The 22,708-nt window shown below is 37.3% G+C and overlaps 1 protein-coding gene across 5 annotated transcripts in view; it reads right to left on the bottom strand.

The window, feature by feature from the left end:
- Positions 1–22,708, bottom strand: part of ARHGAP15 (Rho GTPase activating protein 15) — a 598,478-nt gene that overhangs the window by 107,498 nt on the left and 468,272 nt on the right. For all 5 annotated transcript variants that reach the window (XM_037020776.2, XM_037020777.2, XM_037020774.2 and 2 more), the window contains one exon: positions 13,640–13,774. In XM_037020776.2, coding sequence (XP_036876671.2) covers positions 13,640–13,774 — 135 coding nt within the window. The remainder of the gene's footprint in view (positions 1–13,639; positions 13,775–22,708) is intronic.

Below are 22,708 nucleotides of genomic sequence, written 5' to 3'. Positions count from 1 at the left end.
CACCCAGCTTTGTTTGGCCCATATTCTAAAACAACTAGAATAAACACTTAGTGTCGTAATTTACACGCATATCAGTACCAATAAATCAGAATCATGCAAACAGTCATGTTTATTATATTCTTGTTGCTTAATATTCATGACAGTAATTTATTTTTATAGTGCAGTTTCACTGTTCCCTCCACCATTGCTCTGCGTTTAAGTCTGGCAAATTGTATTAGCAGGAGTTCAGGTAACCCTTTGAAGACTGCCAAAGTTCACTAGCCTGATTAAATACTTGCTTTGCTCATTGAATTTCTGCCTTCCTCTCTCACAAACTTTTTAGCCACCAACATGAAGGCTCTATAAATTATATAACAATACCTCTTAGACATATAGAAAATATGTGGACTGGAGATGGCATATTCCTCTGAAGCCAGTTGTATAACAGAGCTTAAGGGACAGATAAGGATGTTTGGAGAAATTAAGCAGTTACTTCTCAAATGTACTTCCAGCAAAATGGATTAGATTAAGCAGTTTCTATTTCTTATTCACCTACTCGCCCACAGTCCTTCCTGCTCCTTCCTGTCACCAGGGCGCTGCTGCTAACTACTGTGGATCGTTCAAGGTGCAATTATAGGAAACAACTACCACAAAGCACATGTTGTTTTCTATATCCACCCAGTTGCTGGAGCTACAAAGATGAATAAGACATGGCTCCTACCCCAGAAATGCTTATGTTAGATTAAGGGATGGAAAGCAATGTCATGTTTTTCTGTTCCTAGACATGAGGTGGCTTCTACTCAGGTTCATACTTAAAAATTCAACAGAGATCATTTACTATTAACCATCAGAGAAACGATTCACAAACATGCAAGCCTGGAAAACCAATTTTATAAAAAAAAAAACCCTTCCTAATTAGTAACCCTCTCATGATCTGGGTACTTCTCTGTATATTTACCTTGTTTCAACAAAGATGTTAACATTTTTTAAGAGGAATATTGTCAAGTGTAAGTGGACATGGTATCAATATTTTAACTATAGTTGGCCTTTTTCTATTGTGAATATGATGGGTTGAAATAACACATTTATTTTGTACATTCCATGAAAATACATTTTTAGCACATGACAGGAGGGGAAAACAATGCTATTACTGCTGTCCCACCTTTCAATTAAATAAAACATATGATGAGAGTTGTAAGTAAGATTTTATGATGTTATCTCTTAATTGACTTGCTAGAAAATGTAATAAGGACACAATGCTTATTGTAGAAATGTAGAAACATACACTTTCAGTGTTTTTTCTCCATCTGCTAGGTGTGTTGGCATTGCATTGGGGCTTAATTTTATTTTTAAAAGTTTTTTAGTGATCCAGATACAAGAATGAATACCTGTGATGTTGCCTTGGATACAGAGAGCAATAAAAATTCTCTCAATTTTGTTGTAAATTGAATAGTCAGGACAGAAGTCTTTCCTAAATAATGAGATTTGGAGACCATGTGTATGAGAAGAGAAATTTATTCATGTTCTATTTAGTTTCCTCTCATAAAGTCTTTATCTGAACCACATCTTCATCTACTAATTATCTCATTTCTAAGTAGACACTTGTTAATTTTGTGTAAATTGGGTGAAAATGATAGTTTTATGGTTCAGAGTATACAGTTTTGGAATCTTCCAGTTCTGGGTTCAAATCTTAGCTCTGCAACTTTCCAGCTGATAGCCTTAGACATGCAGTTTCATTTCTATAAGCCTCAGTTTACTAAACTGAAATAATGGTAATAATAATATCTACCACATAGGAGTGTTTTAAATATTGACTTAAGAAGCAAAATGTAGACATAACAGTTGGCTTTATATAAGTGAAAATATGGTAACTATATCATAAATTAAAATTATAATTATATGGACAGTTCTGGAATTTAGCTATTTATTAACATTACTCTTTCTACAATATTTATGAATCAAATTAATTGTAAAATTGTCCAAAAGTCTAAAGAATTCTACTCTGCAAATTTGAAATGTACCTTTCTACAATCCTTCTCTCTCTACAGTATTTGAAATTCTTCCCAAAATGTTGTAAATTGTTATCCTTTAATTGCTCTGTTCTTCCACCTGGCTTTCTAGTCTGTGCTATGTGGTCTTGAAACATATTCAAGGACCTGGATGGGGGCATGGAAGACACATTGTTCAGACTTGCAAATGTCAAAATCCTGAGAGGAAGGTTAAATTATAAGACTGAAGGATTTATAGTTAAACACTAGGATTTTGGTCCTAGTTCTAGTTATGTGATGCAGGTGAGATGTCTTGTAACTATGTAAAAATTAAAAATTAAAGCAAAACTCCCATGCTGGTGTCCTTGATGTGGCAGGCTGGGATCATGAGGAAAGGAGCACGGTGGGACGCTGGGATCATGAGGAAAGGAGCACGGTGGGACGCGGCTGCATGCACATTTCTGCATGTACAAACGTAATATGAAAGAGAAACAGATAAACGTGACACCTGGGACTTTAAATTTAATTTCAGACCCCAACAATATAATTAAATAACATTAATGAAGAGCTAATTAAATTTTGTGTTGCAGTAATAGAAAGATATTGCCAGAATAAGGTAGGAAACCTGATCCTGCACTGATAAAGTTGTACTTCTAAAGCACTCCTTTGAAATATGACTTCTGCCATGGACTGAATATTTTTGTCCCCCCTCCTCACCCACCCCAAATTCCTATACTGAAGCCCTAACTGCCCTCTCCAACCACAGCGCAATGGTGTTGTGGTTGGGGCTTTAGGGAGGTAATCGGGTTTAGATGAGATCATGAGGGTGGGACCGCATGATGGAATCACTGTCCTTACAAGGGGAAGAAGAGACCAGAGCTTGCTCTCTCTCCACCGTGGGAGGCCACAGCAAGAAGGAGGCCGTCGGCAAACCAGGAGGCGGGGCCTCTCCAGAGCCCAGCCATGCTGACATCCTGATCTCAGACTTCCAGCCCCCAGACTGCAGAATTAAATGTTTGTTGTTTAAGCCACTCAATCTACGGTATTTTGTTATGGTAGCCCAAGCTGACATAGAGGGAAATGCTTGGCTGAGTGAATCTTAGTGGTGAAAGGTCTGGAAGCTTTAATTTATGAGAATTATTTAAAGAACAGAGAGAGAAATGAGAACACTGAACAGGGGCTGGAGCTTCTGGGTTAGGGCTTTTCAAATACATAGGACTGTTAGAGAAAGATGCTGTTTTGACCCTGACACTGACCAGTGTGATTGCTCTGGCTCTGTTCCAGCTGCTCATCTTTACCTTTTGTGGAGGGCTCTGGGTCTTGGTTAACACTGCTCCATATTCATCCGGGGGTCCAGCTCTCAGAAACCCTGAGCTCTACAAATCCAATATAATATACAGGGGTTTCTGAGGTATTTCTGGGCCTAATATGTGCTTAGAATCTTTCTACTTTTTCCCTGAAACATTTTCATGACAGAGAACAAAGAAATAGAAATTTCTAAAAAATATTTCAGTGAAGTAATAGTTCCTTCTTAGGTACAAGTTAGTTAGAGAATAATATACAAAAGATGTTGAAGAACAATTTTACCATTCTAACCATAGTTAGGGGCTTGGAGGAAGAGCTTGAAATCCAGACTGTTGAGTTCACCTGCCAGCAAGATGGTGCCCAACCCACAGCGAGCATGCCAGTGCGCTAATCAGGTCTGCCCATCCCTTATTTGGCAGAGGAATGAGATCTGAAAGAGTCAACCCTTCTCCTGCTGGACACTCCAAGTGAGAAAAAAAGAGAAGGGGGCCAAGAGCTGATTGGTTAGACAGTACTCAGGGACTCAGATCCTTAGGCATCTGACCTTATTCATGCAATTTCAATTTTCTGAAAAATAAATATGATGCATGAAATAAAATGGGGGAGACTGCATACTGGAATGGAAAAATGTAAGTCAAAAAAAGGAGGAAATTCACAATTACCCTGTATGTATAATTTTTTTATAGTGGGTGGATTTTTCAAATATCCAGTTTGTCTTCATCTTGCAAGCATAGTACTCTTAACTTTTAAAACTGGCACTGCTGCTTATTTCCTATAAAAGTGTATCCATTTTCCATGTGACTGTTTCCCAAAGTGCAGGTAGAAATTGTGTACATCCATCCTTTGGGAAAAATTCCATTCTCCAAACCACTTGGCAATTCTCAGTGAGGACATGCTGCTGTTCCAACATGCGCAGAATATCCCCTGGGAACTTACAGGGCTCCAGCAGCCGTCACATCTAAAGCTTAAGTTTCCAGAACAATTTGGAGTGAGCCAAATGAAGAGATGCCACATTCAAGGAGTCCATGCTATCCTAGAAGCTATTCAAGGAAAATTCTTTTATTGACAGAAAGGTGGGCAGCTGGAAGAAGGGCAGGGTTTGAGTAAATGAGAGCACACAACTGAGTGTGGGCGAGTAAGGGGGGCAGCTCTCCTTCCATGTCAGGTTTTGAAAATAGCTCACAGGTGGTTGATGTGAAAGCTTTCTTAAGAGAGTTATAAAAATAAATAAAGAAGTCTACCTTTCTAAAGCTAGAATAGCATCAGTTTGGGGAGCTGAAAGGAAAAAATGAAATGTGTCAGGTTTGAAGAATGAGCAAGTGTCCCTGGGTCTACGTGTGTGTGTTTATGGGGAAGGATGACTTTTAGCTTACTATGGTTTAATTGATAACTCTTTGAATGTTTTTTATCTGTGAGAAAGATCTACAGTGTTACAAATATTTGCTTAGGCTGCTGCAGAGCCTCCCCTATCATCCCCCAAACTCCTCACCCACTGAGGAGTCCATGATTTTCACAAGCCGAACACAAGGCACATGATCGGGCAGCTAATGTCCCAAATGGGAGAAGGCTTTACTTTGTAGTCGTCTCTTCTGGTGCCACTGTGAATGGCAATGATTTACTAATTTTTAATAGAAGCACGGCAATGTTAGGTTGGAGAAACGGGTTAGCCTCTGGGTTATGACTAAGATGTATGTTCTATAATAAAGTGACAGGCTTTGGACTAATCAAGTGGCGTTGGCCCTGGGGACGATGGCAGAACAAAGGACAAATGTCATGAGATAAAGAAGGTAGGGGTCCCTGGATCATGAACCAAGAGAATATCCTGGAATATTATCTTAAACTTATTTGGTACTACTTGGAATTCTAGAAACAAATATTAAAGCAGAAAAAAGTAATATGTGTCACTTAAGACAGCTTTACTGGAAGAGTGGAGAAACTTGTGGGAATGGTCAGAAAGGCCATCTGAGTGTGTGGTCTAAAGCAGAGTCGGATTGTACTCAGATTGAATAATGCTGGCTAACATTTGCTGAATGGCACGTGCCAAGAAATCTGTTTAAGTAAGTGCTTTGTCGTGATTAGCATTTCATAAAATTCTTTACAGTCTCCATGGGGGAGAGACTATTTTTACATCCATTTTATAGATGTGGAAACTGAGGTATAGAGAACAGAGAGGTTAAGAAGTTGCTCATGGTCTTCCAGGTAGTGAATAGTGCAGTCAGGATTTGAATGGAGGTGGTGATAAACTGTGTAGGCAGAAGTTTTAGGTTGGTTGATGAGAAGTTATCATGTGAGAAGTTATCTCACTGAGAACTTACCATGTGAGCAGCAATCTGGAGATATGTCTCTGATTGGGCAATCAGGGACACCAGTGGGCTTGAATAAGAAGGCAAAGCAAGAATAGTAAATGACATCTAAGAACTTGTGGGCGACCACATATAGGGCTTTGGAGACCACACAAAGAATTTAGCTTTTTTTCAAAATGAAATGGCAAGCCAGTTGTATCATTCAACATATTTGTACAACTAGAAACACACTGGGTGAGAGAAAAAACTTAAGAGGGAATTAGGAAAGATCATTCTCTCCCTGAAGATGTGGCCAAAGTCGGAGTTGGGGATGGTGGTTGGAAATTTTTCTGGAAGGTTCTCAGTGGTGATCACAGTGTGGTGTCAACCCAAGAATGTGAAATGAGGCAGGAACCTCAGTGTAGAATAAAAGGCCACAAACACTCAATTTCATTAGCTTCTATTGATGCAGTGAACCTGATAACAGGCAATGAAAGTCAGTCACTTACATCCAGAGCTAGAGGAATGGTCAAGATAACTGTTTTCCACTGAAGGGTTGAGGAGAAATTCTGCATTTTGTTATGTATTTTTTAAAAGCATGTCTATGCAGTGGGAACAAAGATGCTCAGGAAGCTGATTCATGAAAGCTGACTTTGGCTGATTGCTCAGTTTGTAAAGTTTAATGCTTTGAAAAGTGACCTCTTAAGGGTATGGAAGAAAGGCATGCAAGTGAAAAAGAAGTTCAGGGAAAAGCAAAAAGACAAGCACCGCATTTTCTAATGTAGCTGATGTCTCACGACTCAATTAATTTCAGAGTCAAGGCCCACTTTTAGTTGTGAATCACCTTCTAGTTTTACTTATAAAGGACTTTTCATTAAGCCAAATTAAGTAGATGGAGGTCCAGTTGTTTATTATCTGGCACTAAACCATTCTTACAAAAAGACACCTGTGTAAGCCATTTGGCTCTAGTCAACTATTTTTTTTTACAATTTAATTATGAATATAATTAGAATGAGTTAAGAGACAGGCTAGGCATCGGCCATAAAATTTCTAGTTTGCTAGGATGTGGGCGCGCACACACACACACACACACACACACACACACACACACACACACACACTGATTAAAAAGCAACCACAATAAAAAGCCGCCAAGCTTCTGAGAATGTTACCCTGCTGTGGAGATGTTACTAGATGGGGAGTACTTGTAAAATCTACCTTTATTTTAATTTCAAATTTCCTTGAAATGGTGCTGTAGAGGATATTTTTATACTACATTATTTTTACATCTCTGGTTTCTTTGCCGTGACCCTTTAAACCCTGCTTTTTTTGCTTTCCCTGGTTTTAAAGCAATTTGTCACTATCAAGCATTCATGTTTAGCAACTGTTTGTAGTCAAGTGCCTTGCAAGCTCTGTTTCTTTTCTCCCAAAGAGTGTCATCATGCAGTTGATGATGCATCAGAAATAGTTTGACCAAAGGGCAAGATAAAGTCAAGAGTAAAGAAAATATTTGCAAAGACACTTGACTGGCTTTTTTTTCCCAGTTACATATTGGGAGTATACTTTAAAGGTGAAATGGTATGATAGCCATAGGAAGAAAAACCATTAGAACACACAATAGATACTTTCTGCCACAGGGCAATGTCTTCAATTTAAATCATTTAATTTAAATCATATGAGGATGGTGTGACTGACAGATAAACAGGAATATGAATTGTACTTAAAGACTAGGCATGACGTATTCTCTATCCCTGGTGACTAATAGCCTGCATTTTAATGTTCAGTCAGTCTTATGGATACCATTTTGCACAATTTGTTTTACTGCTTAATTAATGATAATTATTTATAAAAACGAGACATTAAAAAATGTATTATCTTCAAATGCATGTGAAGACTTGCATACCACGTCACTAGGGTCTCAATTTATCACTGGCTTGTCTAATCTCTAAGTGTATACATACATATGTATATATGCATATACATAAAATAAAAATAAATATGATATATATAATAAACATTATATATATGTATATATATAATGTCTACCTAAGAGATACTGAAAACGATGTTACAGGAATTGATATTGGAACCATCAGTTTGTTTTGATGGAGGAATTCACATTGATTGCAATCCCATGATAGGATATATATGAAATACTGCTCAGGAGTGGAAGGAAAAGTAATTATTTTTGCACACAAAAGGCAACTTTCAAAACTAAGAATACAACAAACCATTAGTTCTTGAATACATGGACTTTGATCCAGTCTTGAGTCAAATCTCCTAGTTACCCCTCACAAATAATAGATCACACATCTTGTAAGTAAATACATAAGGTCATTTCTCTTTGTTTCCCTCTCATCTACTAATCAATCTATAGTTTCAGTATTATCTCAGCTCCGATGACCATTTGGATTTGAGAGACAGCAGATGAAAATGGATGGATTAGGAGCATTTGTTGACATGGAGCTGGAGCTGGTGCTTCCTGTGTAAACTGAGAGAGGGAAAATATGTAGTTGGCAGAAAAATGGCTCCACAAAGATGTCTACACCTTAATTCCAGAGCCTGTGAATATGTTAATTTACTGGACATTTTTTTTTGTAGATGTGATTAAGGACCGAGAGATAGGGAAGTTATCCCAGAATGTCTGAGTGGGCCCAATGTAATAATCACAGGGTCCTCAAAAGTGGGAGATGGGGGCTGAAGAGAGTCAGAGGGAAGTGTGACTGTGGAATATGTCAGAGTGTGGTATGACGGGGTTGCCGTCTGTGAAGGCACAGAAAGGGAACCACTATCTAGAGGCAGGCAGCCTCTAGAAGCTGGAAAAGGCAAACAAATGATTCTACCCTACAACCTCCAGAAAGGAAAGCAGTCCTTCTGACACTTTGATTTTAGCCTGATGAGACCAGTGTTAGATTTGTTATTTTATGCCACCAAGTTTGAGATAATTTGTTATGGTAACAGTAGGAAACTAATATGCATGTCCTCTATGAAGTGACGGCTCATACACAGAAAGCAGAAAGAAATCCGTGGCTGAGCCCCCTGAAGCAGTCCTGAAAGCTACCATTCTAATATGAATTAGAAGGAAAGAAGGCTATAGAAAAGGGGCATCTTGGGAAAATGGGACTCTGCAGAATAGTGTCAGGAAAGAATTAAGGACATTGTAAGAGAAAAAAATATATAGTAATTACAAACTCCAGGAAAAAATAAATATAAAAAATCTGCACAAGAAAACCATGCTTCAACTACAAAAGGGAACAAAAACATGGCCAGGAGTTTAAGCCATTTTGAAGTGTAATAAAATAGATTCTATTTGACCTGGTGAGTAATATTATTTGAGAAGCAGGGAGATTTTGATCAAGAACTCTAGGGAAGGAATTTTTGTGAAACCATTGGGACAGGCAGTGAACAATACAGACTCATAATAATGCAAATATAAACGCTTTTTATTAGTTTTATAACTGAACAAACCACTGAAGACTTAGAACAACCATTAAAATTTGAGGGAGTTAATGACCAAGGATTGTGAAAGATGACAAGAGGTAAAGGAAAGGGTAGTAAGGAAAATATTCTAACCCTACAAAAGGAAATTGGAAGATATCATTGAATATGAAACAAGAAATAGTGGTTTAAGTGTATTATATAACACTTATGCATAAGAACATGACTATCAAATGATGGAGGAAATAGAGTAGAACAAATTAATATTTCACATTAGGTATTATCTATAGTTGAAAAATTAATAAGTAGAGATATTATCAGGAGTAATGAAAGTAACTAGAAGAGATAAAAATTGAAATAGTTAAATGAAGTTCCTTATAAGTAAGCCTAGGGATGTTAAGTGACAGGGTCCAGTCCACTTTCCACCATAAACAGCTCTGTAAAATCTGGCTTCTTGCATACTAAAATTTGAGACCAAGTGAAAAACTATAAAAACAGAATAACAATAAAACTTAAGCTTGAAATAGTTACTCACATGAAATAGGAAAATAACATTGTGTATGGCTAAATGAATTTCAAAAGGGAATGGGTGAGCAATTGGTTATAAAAATAATAGAGTAGATGGTTAAAAATGTACTTAGAGAACAACATTTAAAGCATCGATGCTTTTCATTTCTAGTAGTAAATATTGAAACACTGCTCACAGTTGGAAAGTCCTACCTTATTTCTAACTTAAAACACCAATTCTAAGATTTCCAATCATTTAATTTAGTTCTAACCTTGGTTAAAAAATAAAGAAAATAATTGTTTGTGGTCTTCCATGGGATGATACAGCATATATAATATAAGCCTATATAGAAAGATATAACAAACATATTTGGCAACAGCTAGTTAGTTATTTTTCAAGCAAGATTTGTTCTAGATAAATAGTTACAGAAAGGCAACACAGGATAATGGAAAGTATTTATGCTTTTGAGTCTGGAGTTGAATGCTAAGTCTAATTTTTTGAGCCATGTGAATTTGGGAAATATTTTGTGACTTAGATTACTCCTCTGAAAAATTAATTTTTTTCCAAATCATTTATTGGCCACTGAGTATAAAGTAAGGCAAATGTTATCTTAGTTAATTCTCATAGTAACTTTCTAAGCTATAAATAATTTTCCACATGATCTTTCCACCTCTCCAGTATCTCCTGCTTTGTTATTTTGAGTATTAAATGAAGTGATTGCAAGAAATGCCAGTGAATTTTCTCTCTTCCCCTTTCCCAGGACTTTGGAAAAATGCAGACATTAAATCAGAAAAGACATTACCTATTTATTTTCTTTGGATCTGTAGGGTTACCAGGATGAAAAAGATAGAAATAGAAGTAAACTTAGTATATCTCCTAGGAATTAGATGTCTGGATATGTCCAGACTACCTGTAGGCCTTTAGTCACAAAACTGCATCACCTATCATAAAACCCTATAGCTGTGTTTTTGAACCAAGTTCACATTTAGGGTACTAATAATGTCTTCAGCACAAGTCATTTCCATGGAATTAAATCCTGGCAGTCAGTGGGTTAAGTCCCTGTGAAATAACCTGCAGGTGACTTAGTTGCATTGACCTCAAGTATAGAATTTCAGATCAATGGCTGCAGCGCTTGGATTCGGAAATATGGAAAATAGTCTCTAGTATTTTTGTTACCCCAATGGGTGTTATCAGACAGAGGGGATCACTATGTCAGTTGCAGGTTCTTATCATATTAATGTTTGTGTTCAGTCCAAAATGCAATTGTTTTAAAAAGCAAATGCCTTCTGTTCTCTCTGCTTGGAATATGTAATGATGACTTTCAAACACATTATAAGAATTAACAATAATTCAAATAGCACAAGCGGTCATTAATTGCTTGTACATGAAATAATATTTCCTCCTCAGAGGCAAAGCATTCCTGTTGGCAGTAAAATTCCTTTTGGTCTCTTCACTTTTCAACTCTGTCATTAAAGGGTAACAGATCTCTCAATTTGGGGCCAAGTAAAAATGTTAAGCCCTCATAAAGTGGGTCTGGGGGCAGTGAAAGAGTAAAGGGAAATAATGTTACAGCTACATGAACTGTGTGACCTTGATGGGCATGGTGTTTTCACCAGTGTTTAACCAGAGAACAGAAACCACTTCAACTATTGACACAAACAGAGGGAATATGCTGCAGGAACTGGTTATCCATGTCATGAGGAAGCTGAGCTTCTAACAAGGAAGAGCAATGGGACCAAGAAACTAGCCACTGCAGGAAGCCGCCACCAGGCTGGGGGACAGTGAGAGGAGGGCCCACATCCCCTGGCGGAGGCTGGAACCAGGGCCGGTCTGTACAGCCTAAGCTGAAGCCCTGGGGAGGCCGGGCCCGCAAGCCAAGGGACCACCTGAGGCGCAGGTAGTGCTCAGATGAGAACACAGCTAACTCCGAGGTTATGCCCTAATTCATGGGTTAGTAACCATATATCCCTGTCCAGCATCCAAACATATTTCTCAGCCATATAATCCTGCTGGTTAGTCCCTCCATGTTACATATTAAAAAATAATAAATTCTGAGTTAGGTAGGGCAAGGGTGCTGAGACTGATTCTTCTTGCCTTAAACAGTGAAGGGAAAATTACTGTCTCTTTGCTTTTAATTACTTTCTCAAACAAAGTTCAGCTGGAGAAACACTGTGAGCATTTGTAAAGAATCTTTCGTTATTAAAGGACGTTCTTAAGCACTACCTCCTTTGTTCTGTAACCCATTTAAGAGATGCTGGCAAAAACCCTTGCAATAGCCATCGGGCACAATAACATACTGTCCACCTCAGCGTGGTGTGTTCACTTCTGACTATGCCAGTGTTTCTGAAATTCTGTTCAGTTTGGAGTTGAGTCTGGCATAGTCCAGAGACAGTCCCACTCTTCACGGAAACTCAAAGGACACACCTTCCCATGGGTCCTGGGGCCTGCCTCCCACAGCTCTAAAGCTCATGGGATGGCTTGCCGAACATCTTTAGAATTAAGTGAACAAAAGGAAGCTTAAATGATGGGTATTTTATTTCACAGCCCTCAAATCGGCACGTTACAAGTATGTTTCCAAATAAGATAATCCTCACTTAAAAGTGGAGACCATCATGTGAAATTTGTATAACTTCTTTAAATTATACATAATCAGAAATAGGTACAGACATGCAAGTCCCCCCAATTTGCTGCCAGAACCCTGTTTTACTATTGTGAGTGATCTTCTGTGCTTGCATGTGCCAGGACAGAATATCAGAACAGGCAGTTATGGAAGTGCATGCTTGTTTATTTTTTTCATTATTCCTCTTTTTGAAAAGAAGTTAAGACAGGTTGGGAACCATACATATTGTTCTTCTTGAAAAGCGGAGGGCTCATGAAATGAAAAGTCATGACAGGGGAGAAGAGCTCCAGCCTCACCTCAAACCCCATAGTTAGACCACTGATACTATATTCAACAACAGCAATAACAAAATGTGAAATTGAAGGAAGGCAACAAGAGAAAGACCACAGGAGAGTAAACCCTGCTTTATTCCTCTGGATATCATTTTGCCAGAGCTTTAAACAAGTATGACAACCTTCAAAGGAAAAACTAGAGTGAAAGGACACACTGAGGCTCCAAGATGGGCTCCAAAATCCACACTACTAATGGGAATACTACACACACACATTCAAGAGCAGACCTCCTAAGTAGAACATTTTTTTCATGGAGATTTTTCTCCTTTGGACTTTAATTAAGCTCCTGCCAGGCTTGCAAGCTTCTTAATTTTGCCTTTCTTTCTTCTTTCTTTCTTTTTCCTCCTTGAATCAGCTTGCTTGCCAGGAAACTTTTTCCAAACTGTCACAATTATAGAAAAGACACCCTAAGGTATTAAATTTAGAGAGGCATTAGTAGTTGCTTCTCCAAGCATCAACACCGGAAGAGTCTGTGTAGTTGGAAAGATTTTTATTCATTCATTCCTTCATTTTTCGTTAGTAAAGCACATTTATGTGTGTGCCTTATGAATGAGAAAATAATAAAAAAGGAAGCTTCAAGGAGTGTACAGTGACTGCTGGCTAGTAAGTGATATAACCCAACGTCCCACAGAGTCACCAGTTTAACAGAGGAACTTGCCAGTTACCTAATTTAATATTCACACTGCTCATAAGCAAATTGTAGCTGACTTTTTACTGGGGTTGGTGGGTGAACGGCAAGCAAGCCTAGAGAAACTGATGCCTCAGTTGATGATTTAAAACCTCTTTAACAGGATGTAGTAGTTCATTCAGTTAAATTCTTTCTCAGATACTTTTGTACTCAGTTAAAATTGTTGCAGTTCTGAAAGTATAAAGATAGGAGCCAAGGGCGACCTCTTAAAGCATATTCCATGAGAAGCTGCTTTCGTTTGAGGAGATTTGCTTGAAAATTGGCTACTTAAATAGGTTGCCTTATTCTTTTTTTGTTAATTTTTTTAAAAAGCTCAGATAATATTGTAGGGCCAGAAATAACAATAAGCCATCAAAAACACTAAAATAAAATGAAAGATGTGAAACACTGGGGGTATTATCCTCTGCATGATTGCTGTGATCGTCATTCTTAGTATTTACTTAATAATTCCGCGCTGCCAGGTTATTCCACCAAGCGCTCCTGTCTAGGAGGTACTTACTGATCGCTTCCACAAACCGCTCAAAGAAGCCGTAGGGGAAGAGCGGCTCAGGCAGCTCCCGGAAAAACATCTTCAGTGCCCCGGTGACAACGTGGATGTCCTCCCACTGGCTGTCGTCCAAATTCAGCTTCTCTTCTGGGAAAACACGAGGAGAAATGGAACAACTGGTTTTAATGAAACAATTACAAGACACTAATTATTATGTTAATGTTTGCCTACTATCATCAGCAACCGTTAACAGCCTTCTGCACCTAGAGGTTTGGTGCTGTGCATGTTTTTTTTCCCCCCCTTTTTCCTAGGGAAGGGAACATTTTCAATGGAATACCATCTGTAGGAATGCAGCTAACAAAAAAGCAAGAGACACAAAGAGACAGTGCCATTGACACAGTATGTCAGAAACATTTATTCCCATAATGCATCAGTAGAGAAAATTAGCATCACAGCTCAACATGATTCAAAGCTATTTGGTTTTGAGGCCGAGGGGCTAAGAGTTGCCAACGATGGCCGGCTCAAGGGACCGGCCTAAAGGCCTTGCTGAGCCAACAGGAGACATATGCTAAACATGGCAATAGAAAATGAGTTATTGCTTTACATGTGTTAGCCTTGCTATGTACAAGGGAATAATGGGTAACACTTTCTTCCTTTTTTTTGCTGAAAATAAAGTCAGCAAGGAATAGAATACTGAGTGAGAAAAGATATTAATTCCTTCTTACTGCTTCAAAAATATCTTTTTTTTTAGTTTTCAGCTCAGGGAGGAAAATGTGTCCAGCGACAATATTAGACAGACCCCTGTTGGCCTACGCAGGCTATGCAAAGCTGTCAAAAATGATAACACATGAAAGACAAACCACAAGTGTTTACCACCTCCTCTTAGAAACAACAGAAATGTTTGCTTGGAAAGCTTGTGTGAGTTGAGACATTTAAATGTTAAAGGAAATAGATGCCAGAATGAAGTTTGTAAAAGAAATAAAGAGATACGGGCAATTCTTTTCTTCCTTTTCATCCTCAGTGCGAAAGTTCGGAATCCTTCTGCCCCAAGCAGTAGGTGTACTAGGGTCTGAACGCAACATCTTTACACACAGTTCAAAGCAAGCCAGGCTCGACAGCACTGCTGCTGTCTTTTGAAACAGGTGACATGGAAAAGATTTTGGATTCTAGGCTTAATCAAAATGAGAGCTAATCATTTTCAATGACCTGGATGGTAACTGAAAAGCTGCGTGTCCTGGCGAGAACCAAGCAGGTATTTGATCACCTGGAATTCTGTTTCTTTCCCGATGTCTTGGGCTCACATTTACAGGCCCCCTTGGTGTCAGTTTTATGAATGCAGAAGAGAATCTGCACCAAAAACGTTTAGAAAAGCTGAGAATTGTCACTGTAGGGAATCTCTGCATGGGCTGTTTGGCTAATAGTGCTCACGTTCTTTTAAAATATTAGACGAAATCTTTATCGGATCTTTTTTTTCTAAATGGAGTGTTATTTCCAGGGCTAGCAAGTGACGTTCCTGCTCAATAGGATGTTTGCAAAGAGAAGGAATGAAGGTGAATCTGTTTATTTCAGATGGACTGTTTTCTTTTTCCCTTCAGTCTTCATTTCTACTTCAATCGTAACACAATAATACAATCCACAAAAAGAAAAATCAGCAGAGGAGACCTGCTTTCTGCCCTGCAATCATTTTTGATTGATTGTATTTCAACAATTAGTCTTTTATTTGGCTACACACTATTGAAATAGGCCGACAGCGTCCTAGCAGGCCAGCTTTAAACAGTCAACTGTTAACAATAGCATCAAAAAGGGAGACCTGATGGGGTTTACTGTCACTTTAAAGAACAGGGTTTTCACATTGTTGAAATCTGTCAGATATTTTGAAATGTCCCTCTCACTATGGTGCCACACCCCCTGTGTGCCCTTATAATAAAATTGGTTTTACTCCTGATTAAATCATTTTCTCCCTACCCACTACCATACTTCTCATAATGGACCTGTGCGCTCTACAGCTGGTGTTCTTCCCATGGTACCAATTCTTACTTTATCTTTTAAGCACTTTGCTGCTAAGATCTCATGCAGAGTGCTTATGTTTTGTTAAGAGCTTCATTCTTAGAGAAATAGCTTAACACATGTTCTAAAAATGTTGTACAACTTATTGCTTAAAACACATTTAGAAAATGTATAAGTACTGTAGCTTTGGCACTGAACTTTAAATGGAAACTTAAACACACACACACACACACACACATACACACAGCTATCTATAGCAAAAATTTATCAGAAAAGTCCAACACAAAATGCAATTTTGGTGTGTAGGTTTGAGATCACCAAGGAAGGTGTTCAGTAGGTAAAAAAGAGAATGATTTTATCTTGGGCATGAAAATAAGAACAAATAATTGCTTAACCACAGGCAAATGCCATTATTTGTCATCCCTACATAACTATCAGTAAATTCAAGTGTTGTGAAAAGTGGAATATTTCAATATAAATAAAAAATAAAGTTTGCCAATCAACAAATACTATTTGATTATATCCACTTGAAATGCCATACACCACTATCCTCTTGTGTTACTTAAGCCAGCATTCCTACAAATAGTCTTCACTTAAAGGAAAAAAAACAGTTTGTAGCCCTCCAACAGGTAGTTTAAATAAATAATGTGGCAAGCAGCTGGAAAGAGTCTTTTGGAATATTATATCTAATTTTTATATTAAGATTTTTTATACCAGTCATGGTTAAGATTTCTTATAAACCAAAGGGCTTTAAGGCATATTTTTCAAGTCACTGCAATTTACCTAAACATACACTTTTATCTACATTTATATGCCTTTTCAAGAACCCAACCCATTCTTGAGAAGAACTGACCATAACTCTGTCTCAGTGTTAACAGGTATCATTGAAAACACATTTGCATTATTTGATTGGCATTTTCAAGCTAATCTGGTAGCAGTGATGATATTTTAGGATTCTCCCTTTTGCAATTCAGCAGGCTTTTTCAATGGTGAAGGACTATTGACTTTGGGGGCTGGTAGTTCTTTGTTGTGTGTGGGGGAGGGGTGGGGGGCAGCATCTTATGATCTCTGCAATGCTTAAGAGCATCTCTAGCCTCTACCCGCCAGATGCCAGTACCACTTTCAGTGGTGAGGATGAAAAAATATCTCCACAATATTGCCAAATGTCTCATGGTGTTGCAGATTTATCCCTAGTTGAGAACCACTATAATGGAGCCAGTTAGAGGCTATAGAAGTTACTCAATAAATATTGATTTATGAGGTTTACCTTAGGTAGGCAGAGGACTAGAAAACTAGAAACAGACACTGAGATATCTTCAATATGAATTTAAGAGTTGTTACTTCTCATTGACAACATCAAATGCTCACATTTCAGGGTACTTTGAAACAAAAACAATAAGCAAGAATTACTTAGTGCTTACACTATGCTAGGGACTGTTATGTATTTTGCATTCAGTAGCTAATGTAATTTTTTCAATAAGGCAGTGGTCCATGCTATTGTTATCATCATCTCCATTTTCCAGATAGGGAAAATGAGGTCTAGGTAGGCTGAGAAGCTTTTCCAGGGCTTACAAGTATGCATTCAGTATAAGGAGCCAGTAAGCCCCCCTCAGAACCACTGTGTTTAGATTTAATCTTGGCTGGCAGAAGCTGAAAGAGAGAAGGCAAATAAACAGTAATTGCAAGTGGTAGTAGATTGACGATTACTTCAAAGATAGTGACTTTTATATTTTATCCCTAAGTGTCTTTCTTGAGGCTAGTCTTTTACCTGTAAACTGACTCTGACCTTTTGTAATTACTCATTTATAGGAGGAACAGATTCTTGTATAAACAGATATAAAGCAAATTGGCAATAAAAAGAAACCACATTAGGAAGGAGCAGAAGATGGAGCAAATTGTTTTGTGGTGATGGGATTAAGAGGAAATATGATAGAGTGGGGACAAGATTATACAAATCACCAGGCTGGGCCTGGATTTACCACTGATTCATTATATATCTGTTTATTTGTGAAATGAAGTTAGTTAGAAGGATAGTCATTGGCACCAAATGAGAAAACATATCTGAAAAATGTTTGGAAAGCACAAAAAAAACAAACACATCCAAGACACCATTACAATGGGGAAGGTGAATAAAGGCCAAGAAAGCAAGAATATATAAGGGACTCAGGCAATGGAAGTACCAAGCAAACATAATAAACCCTCCTGGTTATTTTAGAGGATTTATGTCAGTGTGATGCCGTTTGTCATATGAGAACAACAAACACTGTCCATGCTGAAGTCCAGTACTGGCAAGAAGTCTGATTGGGTGAAATTATTTCACAATCCTCACTCTGATAATCTGTGCTGGTTTTTCCTGGTGATCTCAATAGGCTATCTTAAATTTATTTGGGTCATGGATTTTGGTTTAAAGCATTGAAGCAGAATTGGAGATAGGTAAGCTCTAGAATCCAAATACTATATGACTTTTATGAGATCACAAAAAATATATCTAAATGTTGTATCCAAAAATGTCACCTTGAAATGTCCTTTCTTGAAGTACTTATGTGTATTTTATTTAAGGAAAAACTTATTTATATCAAGCAACTTATATTTAGAAGAAAAAAATTGAGAACAGCTATCAGAAACAATCTTTCTTAAAAAAGGAAAACCAGAAGATGAACCTTCAATAACCACAGTTGCCCCATCCCATGGTGATTTCCAAGGAACAGTACATTTAAATATCATCAGTAGTATAATCACCAGTTTTTTCTTGTATATTATATACTGGTTTAACTAGAATTTGCAATATCAGGTCTAATTTTAACTAAACTTACTGTGTTAACCTACTGTTGGTTGAAATGTGATTTCAGATACCTTGAACTATTGATAGTAACATAAAAGTAAAGAGATACTACTTTGTGTATTGAAAAACAAGTGCATTTTTACTTCGGAATTTTTTCTATGGCAATTTTAAAGCTTCTTTCCAACTTTCACTGTTGTAATAAAAAGAACGAGGAAAAGCACCCCCAGCTTTCCCAGGATATGGAGAGATAGCTCTGATTTCATTAATATAGTGACAAGAACTTATTGCATCATGAAACTCTCATAAAGGATACGGTATCTGCTTCTGGCACAGATGACCATTTGGAAACCTTATCTGAAAGGCCTGCTGGGCATGAAAGTGACATCATGAATGAAAGAGGTGGTAGAGGGGCTATAGATCTGAAAAATAATAATTTGTTGGGCCATAAAATCAAATTGGAAGATTAGATATTAAAGTGGATAAACACGCTGTTTATAAGGATATAGCTAATTTCTTGTTTAATATTTAAAGGAGTGTATCAAAAGGAAGCTGGTTGAATCATTTGACCAGCTCAACCTTCCCTGTCGTGTTGGCTCTTGACAGTTCAATTTGATATCCAGTGGATTAGAGGGGTCTAAGTTCTCAGACATGGTGATATAAAACCTGTGCATGGAGCAGCTTCTTTTCATGTTGCACTCACTAAAGCCCCTTCCTACAGCATCTTGGGACTCCCATGAGTCTTCAGTGAGGATAGTACCCTAGAAAACTAGACCAGTTGGCTAGTTAATTTGTTTGTTCCCTTAGTTTTTATTCAACAAACATAGATTGAATGGAGACTACATATCAGGGGCTCTATTCAAAGCCACAGCTGTTGAGGCTGCTTTATATTCCTCCAAAGAGAAGGCTTCACCAGGTGCTCGAAATATTACTCTAGTGAATATAGATTAAGTCTGGGCACAAACTAAAGAATGAACATATCACTCCCAAAATGCACATTATGTCTGTTGTGTCCCCCCACCCTCAGTTAACACATTGACATCCTAACCCCCAGTACTTCATGTGACTATATTTGGAGATAGGGTGATTAAGGTAAAATGAAGTCATACAGATGGTTCCTAATCCAATACGACTGGGGGCCTTATAATAAGAGAAGATCAAGTCACAGATATGCATACACACAGGGAAAACCAAGTGAAGGGAAAGGAAGAAGGCAGTCATCTACAAGCCAAAGACAGAGGCTCCAGAAGAAAGCAACCTTGCTGGCACTTGATCCTGGATGTCTGGTCTCTGAAACAGGGAGGAAAAAATGTCTGTTGTTTAATATGCCAACTGCACTCTCCCCCCAACTCCACTCCCCTAGTCTGTGGTGCTTTGTTTTGGCAGCCATGGAAATGAACACAATGCCCAAAGGTTTTGCATACAGAAGGATGCCATGTTTCTGGATCATATCTAAACATTTCCTGAACACATGGGCTATGCAACACTTAAGAAATATGGTAAATGACTGAGATAGCTGGTTAGGTAATTCTAGCTGAATAAAAATAATTATCGAGATTCAGGGAAAAGGTTTGAAATAGGAATTAGTTGAATAATTGCTTGACTATTCAGGCTCAACCTAACAATTTCAAATGATTTATTTGCTCAATAAACATGCCAGATACTCTACCATGCTCTCTAGACAAAGAATAAAACCATGATCATCATTTTCTTACCCATTCTTTTTTCCATCTACTACTTCTAGAGGAGAAATATTTCATTGCTGCTATCGCCCAAGACACAAAATACTAGGAAACATTTAAAATGTTCTCAGGAAAAACTCAGTGCAAGCCAAATCAACTCTCCATGGTCATGGTATATATCAAAGAAGGAGGAAAGTGGTTTTAAATATGAAACTTTATATTCCAAAACCAAAGAGACTTATGCTACAATTTATCACAGTAACCTCCAGGAAGCTATTAGGAGGCTTATATTTGAAAATGGTTACTTTACTGTAAGAGGAGATGGCTGGCCCTGTGTACATTTTTGCCACCTGGTCTACACAATCCAGTTTTGAGTGGCCTCCTTAAAGGAGGAAAGAGAGAAGGACCAAGGAAATAATCAGAAAGTTTCTAAAATACTAAACCTTAAAAAAAAAGTGCTTTTATTTCTTAATATCCAATGGAATATTTGGCATGCCCTGTTGGCTTGCTTTCTAGGTTTTTCATGATGTGTATAGTTATTTGGAAATCACTTAAGAAGCCCAAGGCATGCAAATAATGTCAGAGGCCAATATGAAATATCTTCAGTTATCTCCTTGAAGGAGGCAAAATAGCATCCTACTACATCCAGCAGAGGAACAGTCAGAATGAGAATGTCTTATTTTTATATTCCCTCAGATTTCAATTGAATGCAAATAATACCATAATAAGTACATACAATGGAAACTTGTGAAACAAGCACCACAGATGGAAAGTATAACAATGTGTCAGTGCTTTGTGGATTTTTAATTTATAGTGGCATGACATAAAACATCCTCCCACCACCCTAACTCCACGTACAGTGTGCCCCACCTTATAAAATGATTTCATTGACATTATGCTTTTCTTCAGGCTCTAGATATTTCTGTCCAGGCATCTGAGGAAAGGTAGCCTTGTTCAGACTCTAACAACACCACCACCAACAACAACAATGGGTTGACTTTATTCGTTAGGATCATAAATTTTTTAAAAAGGATGTATTTCATGGTACCAATACGTATGTCAATTCCTTTCATACTCAGTTTCCAACACTGCTCTTATTTCCATTCAGTCAAAGGCTTTTTGTACTCTGCAGACACTATATACAATGGTTCATTTTATTTGACCATCTTCTCCAAATAGATTCTGAATTTGCTTGAATTCCATGGATGATTTTGTACATTACACACTCACAAGGTTAGAGAATCCATAGGATTAAATTTCAACAAAGTCATTTTTGAATGTTTCCTTCTTATCAATTCTAAATTTCAACACCATTGCTATCTGTTCCCTTCAAGTTATATTACATTATAAATATCAAACAGGTCAGGTGAAAACCTATCTCATAATGATATCTAAGAAATAAATATGACTAAGTCCTTTAAATGCCTGCATACAGATAACATGTCTATTGCAGGTATATGCACATATAGAGAAGTTACTTAATGTGACATTTTCTCACTTGTCTAATGAGAACTGTCATCTCTCCCTCCTAATTTTGTGTGAGAATTAAGTGAAATAATATATGTAAAAAGTCTAGTATGGGCTTGTTATAACATTAATAGAAAATTTATTTAGACATTCTCTTCTTTGTCAGCTAGACTTTGGCAAGTGTTTCCAGAATATGATATAATTTTTGAATTTATCATTCCCTTTATTACACTGTTGGTATTTGTGGGGTTAGAAATGGTATTATTCAGTAGGGAAAGGACTGGGATTTTTGCTAGTTTAGAAGTCTTCTGTCTGAAAATATTCCATCAGGAAAATAAAAATAAAAGGTAAACAAAATTGATAGATTAAGAGTGTTACTCTCATTTGTTGAAGCCATTTTATTCCTAGATAAGACATCTGTAAGTTGTCAATGAAAAATAACTAAACTGGAGAAGACTTTTAGCAATTATTGAAGATAATAATTTTTAAAACTAAATTATCTTGATTAATTGGTTCAATGGGAGTAGTTAAGTAAAATTTCTACTTCATATTACAATACCAGCATTCTAAAAAGTTACATGGCATAAGAGTTGGGAGACTTAGAAATTTTACAATTGCTTGCATAGACAGAATAGATAGATCTCTTTGCATCAGTTCCTTTGTGAAACCACAGAATAACATATCCCCCTAGTTCTGCATCTATACAATATTCCAAGTTAAGAATAATGATATAGATTCTTTAGAGGATTTATTATCAATAATTGGTTATTTTGATTTTCATGTATGAAAAGTTTTAAAGATTTTCTTATTCCATCTCAAAAAAGGGTCTGCCAACTCCAGGGCCTCCAGCTTTCAAATATATGGAGCATAAAATCACTCTTGTTTCCCTTATTATCATAACTTTGGAGAAAAGTAATTCATACAAGTAATTCACAATGGTGGGCTGTTTTTATTATGAAGGGGATATTAAAAACTAGTTGATAAAAATTGTCAAACATTTGGTGACATGATACCTGAAAACCTACAATTGTTTAATAAGAAGAGTGGGGTGTTTATTTTTATTTTTAAATTTCTGTTTATTTTATTTTGAAACAGGTAATGTATTAACAATCTAAAATTCAATATATATGCTGCAAAAGTCTCTTT

Source organism: Manis javanica, chromosome 7, assembly GCF_040802235.1.
Source record: "Manis javanica isolate MJ-LG chromosome 7, MJ_LKY, whole genome shotgun sequence".
Lineage (NCBI taxonomy): Eukaryota > Metazoa > Chordata > Mammalia > Pholidota > Manidae > Manis > Manis javanica.
This window is presented reverse-complemented; position numbering and strand designations above follow the sequence as displayed.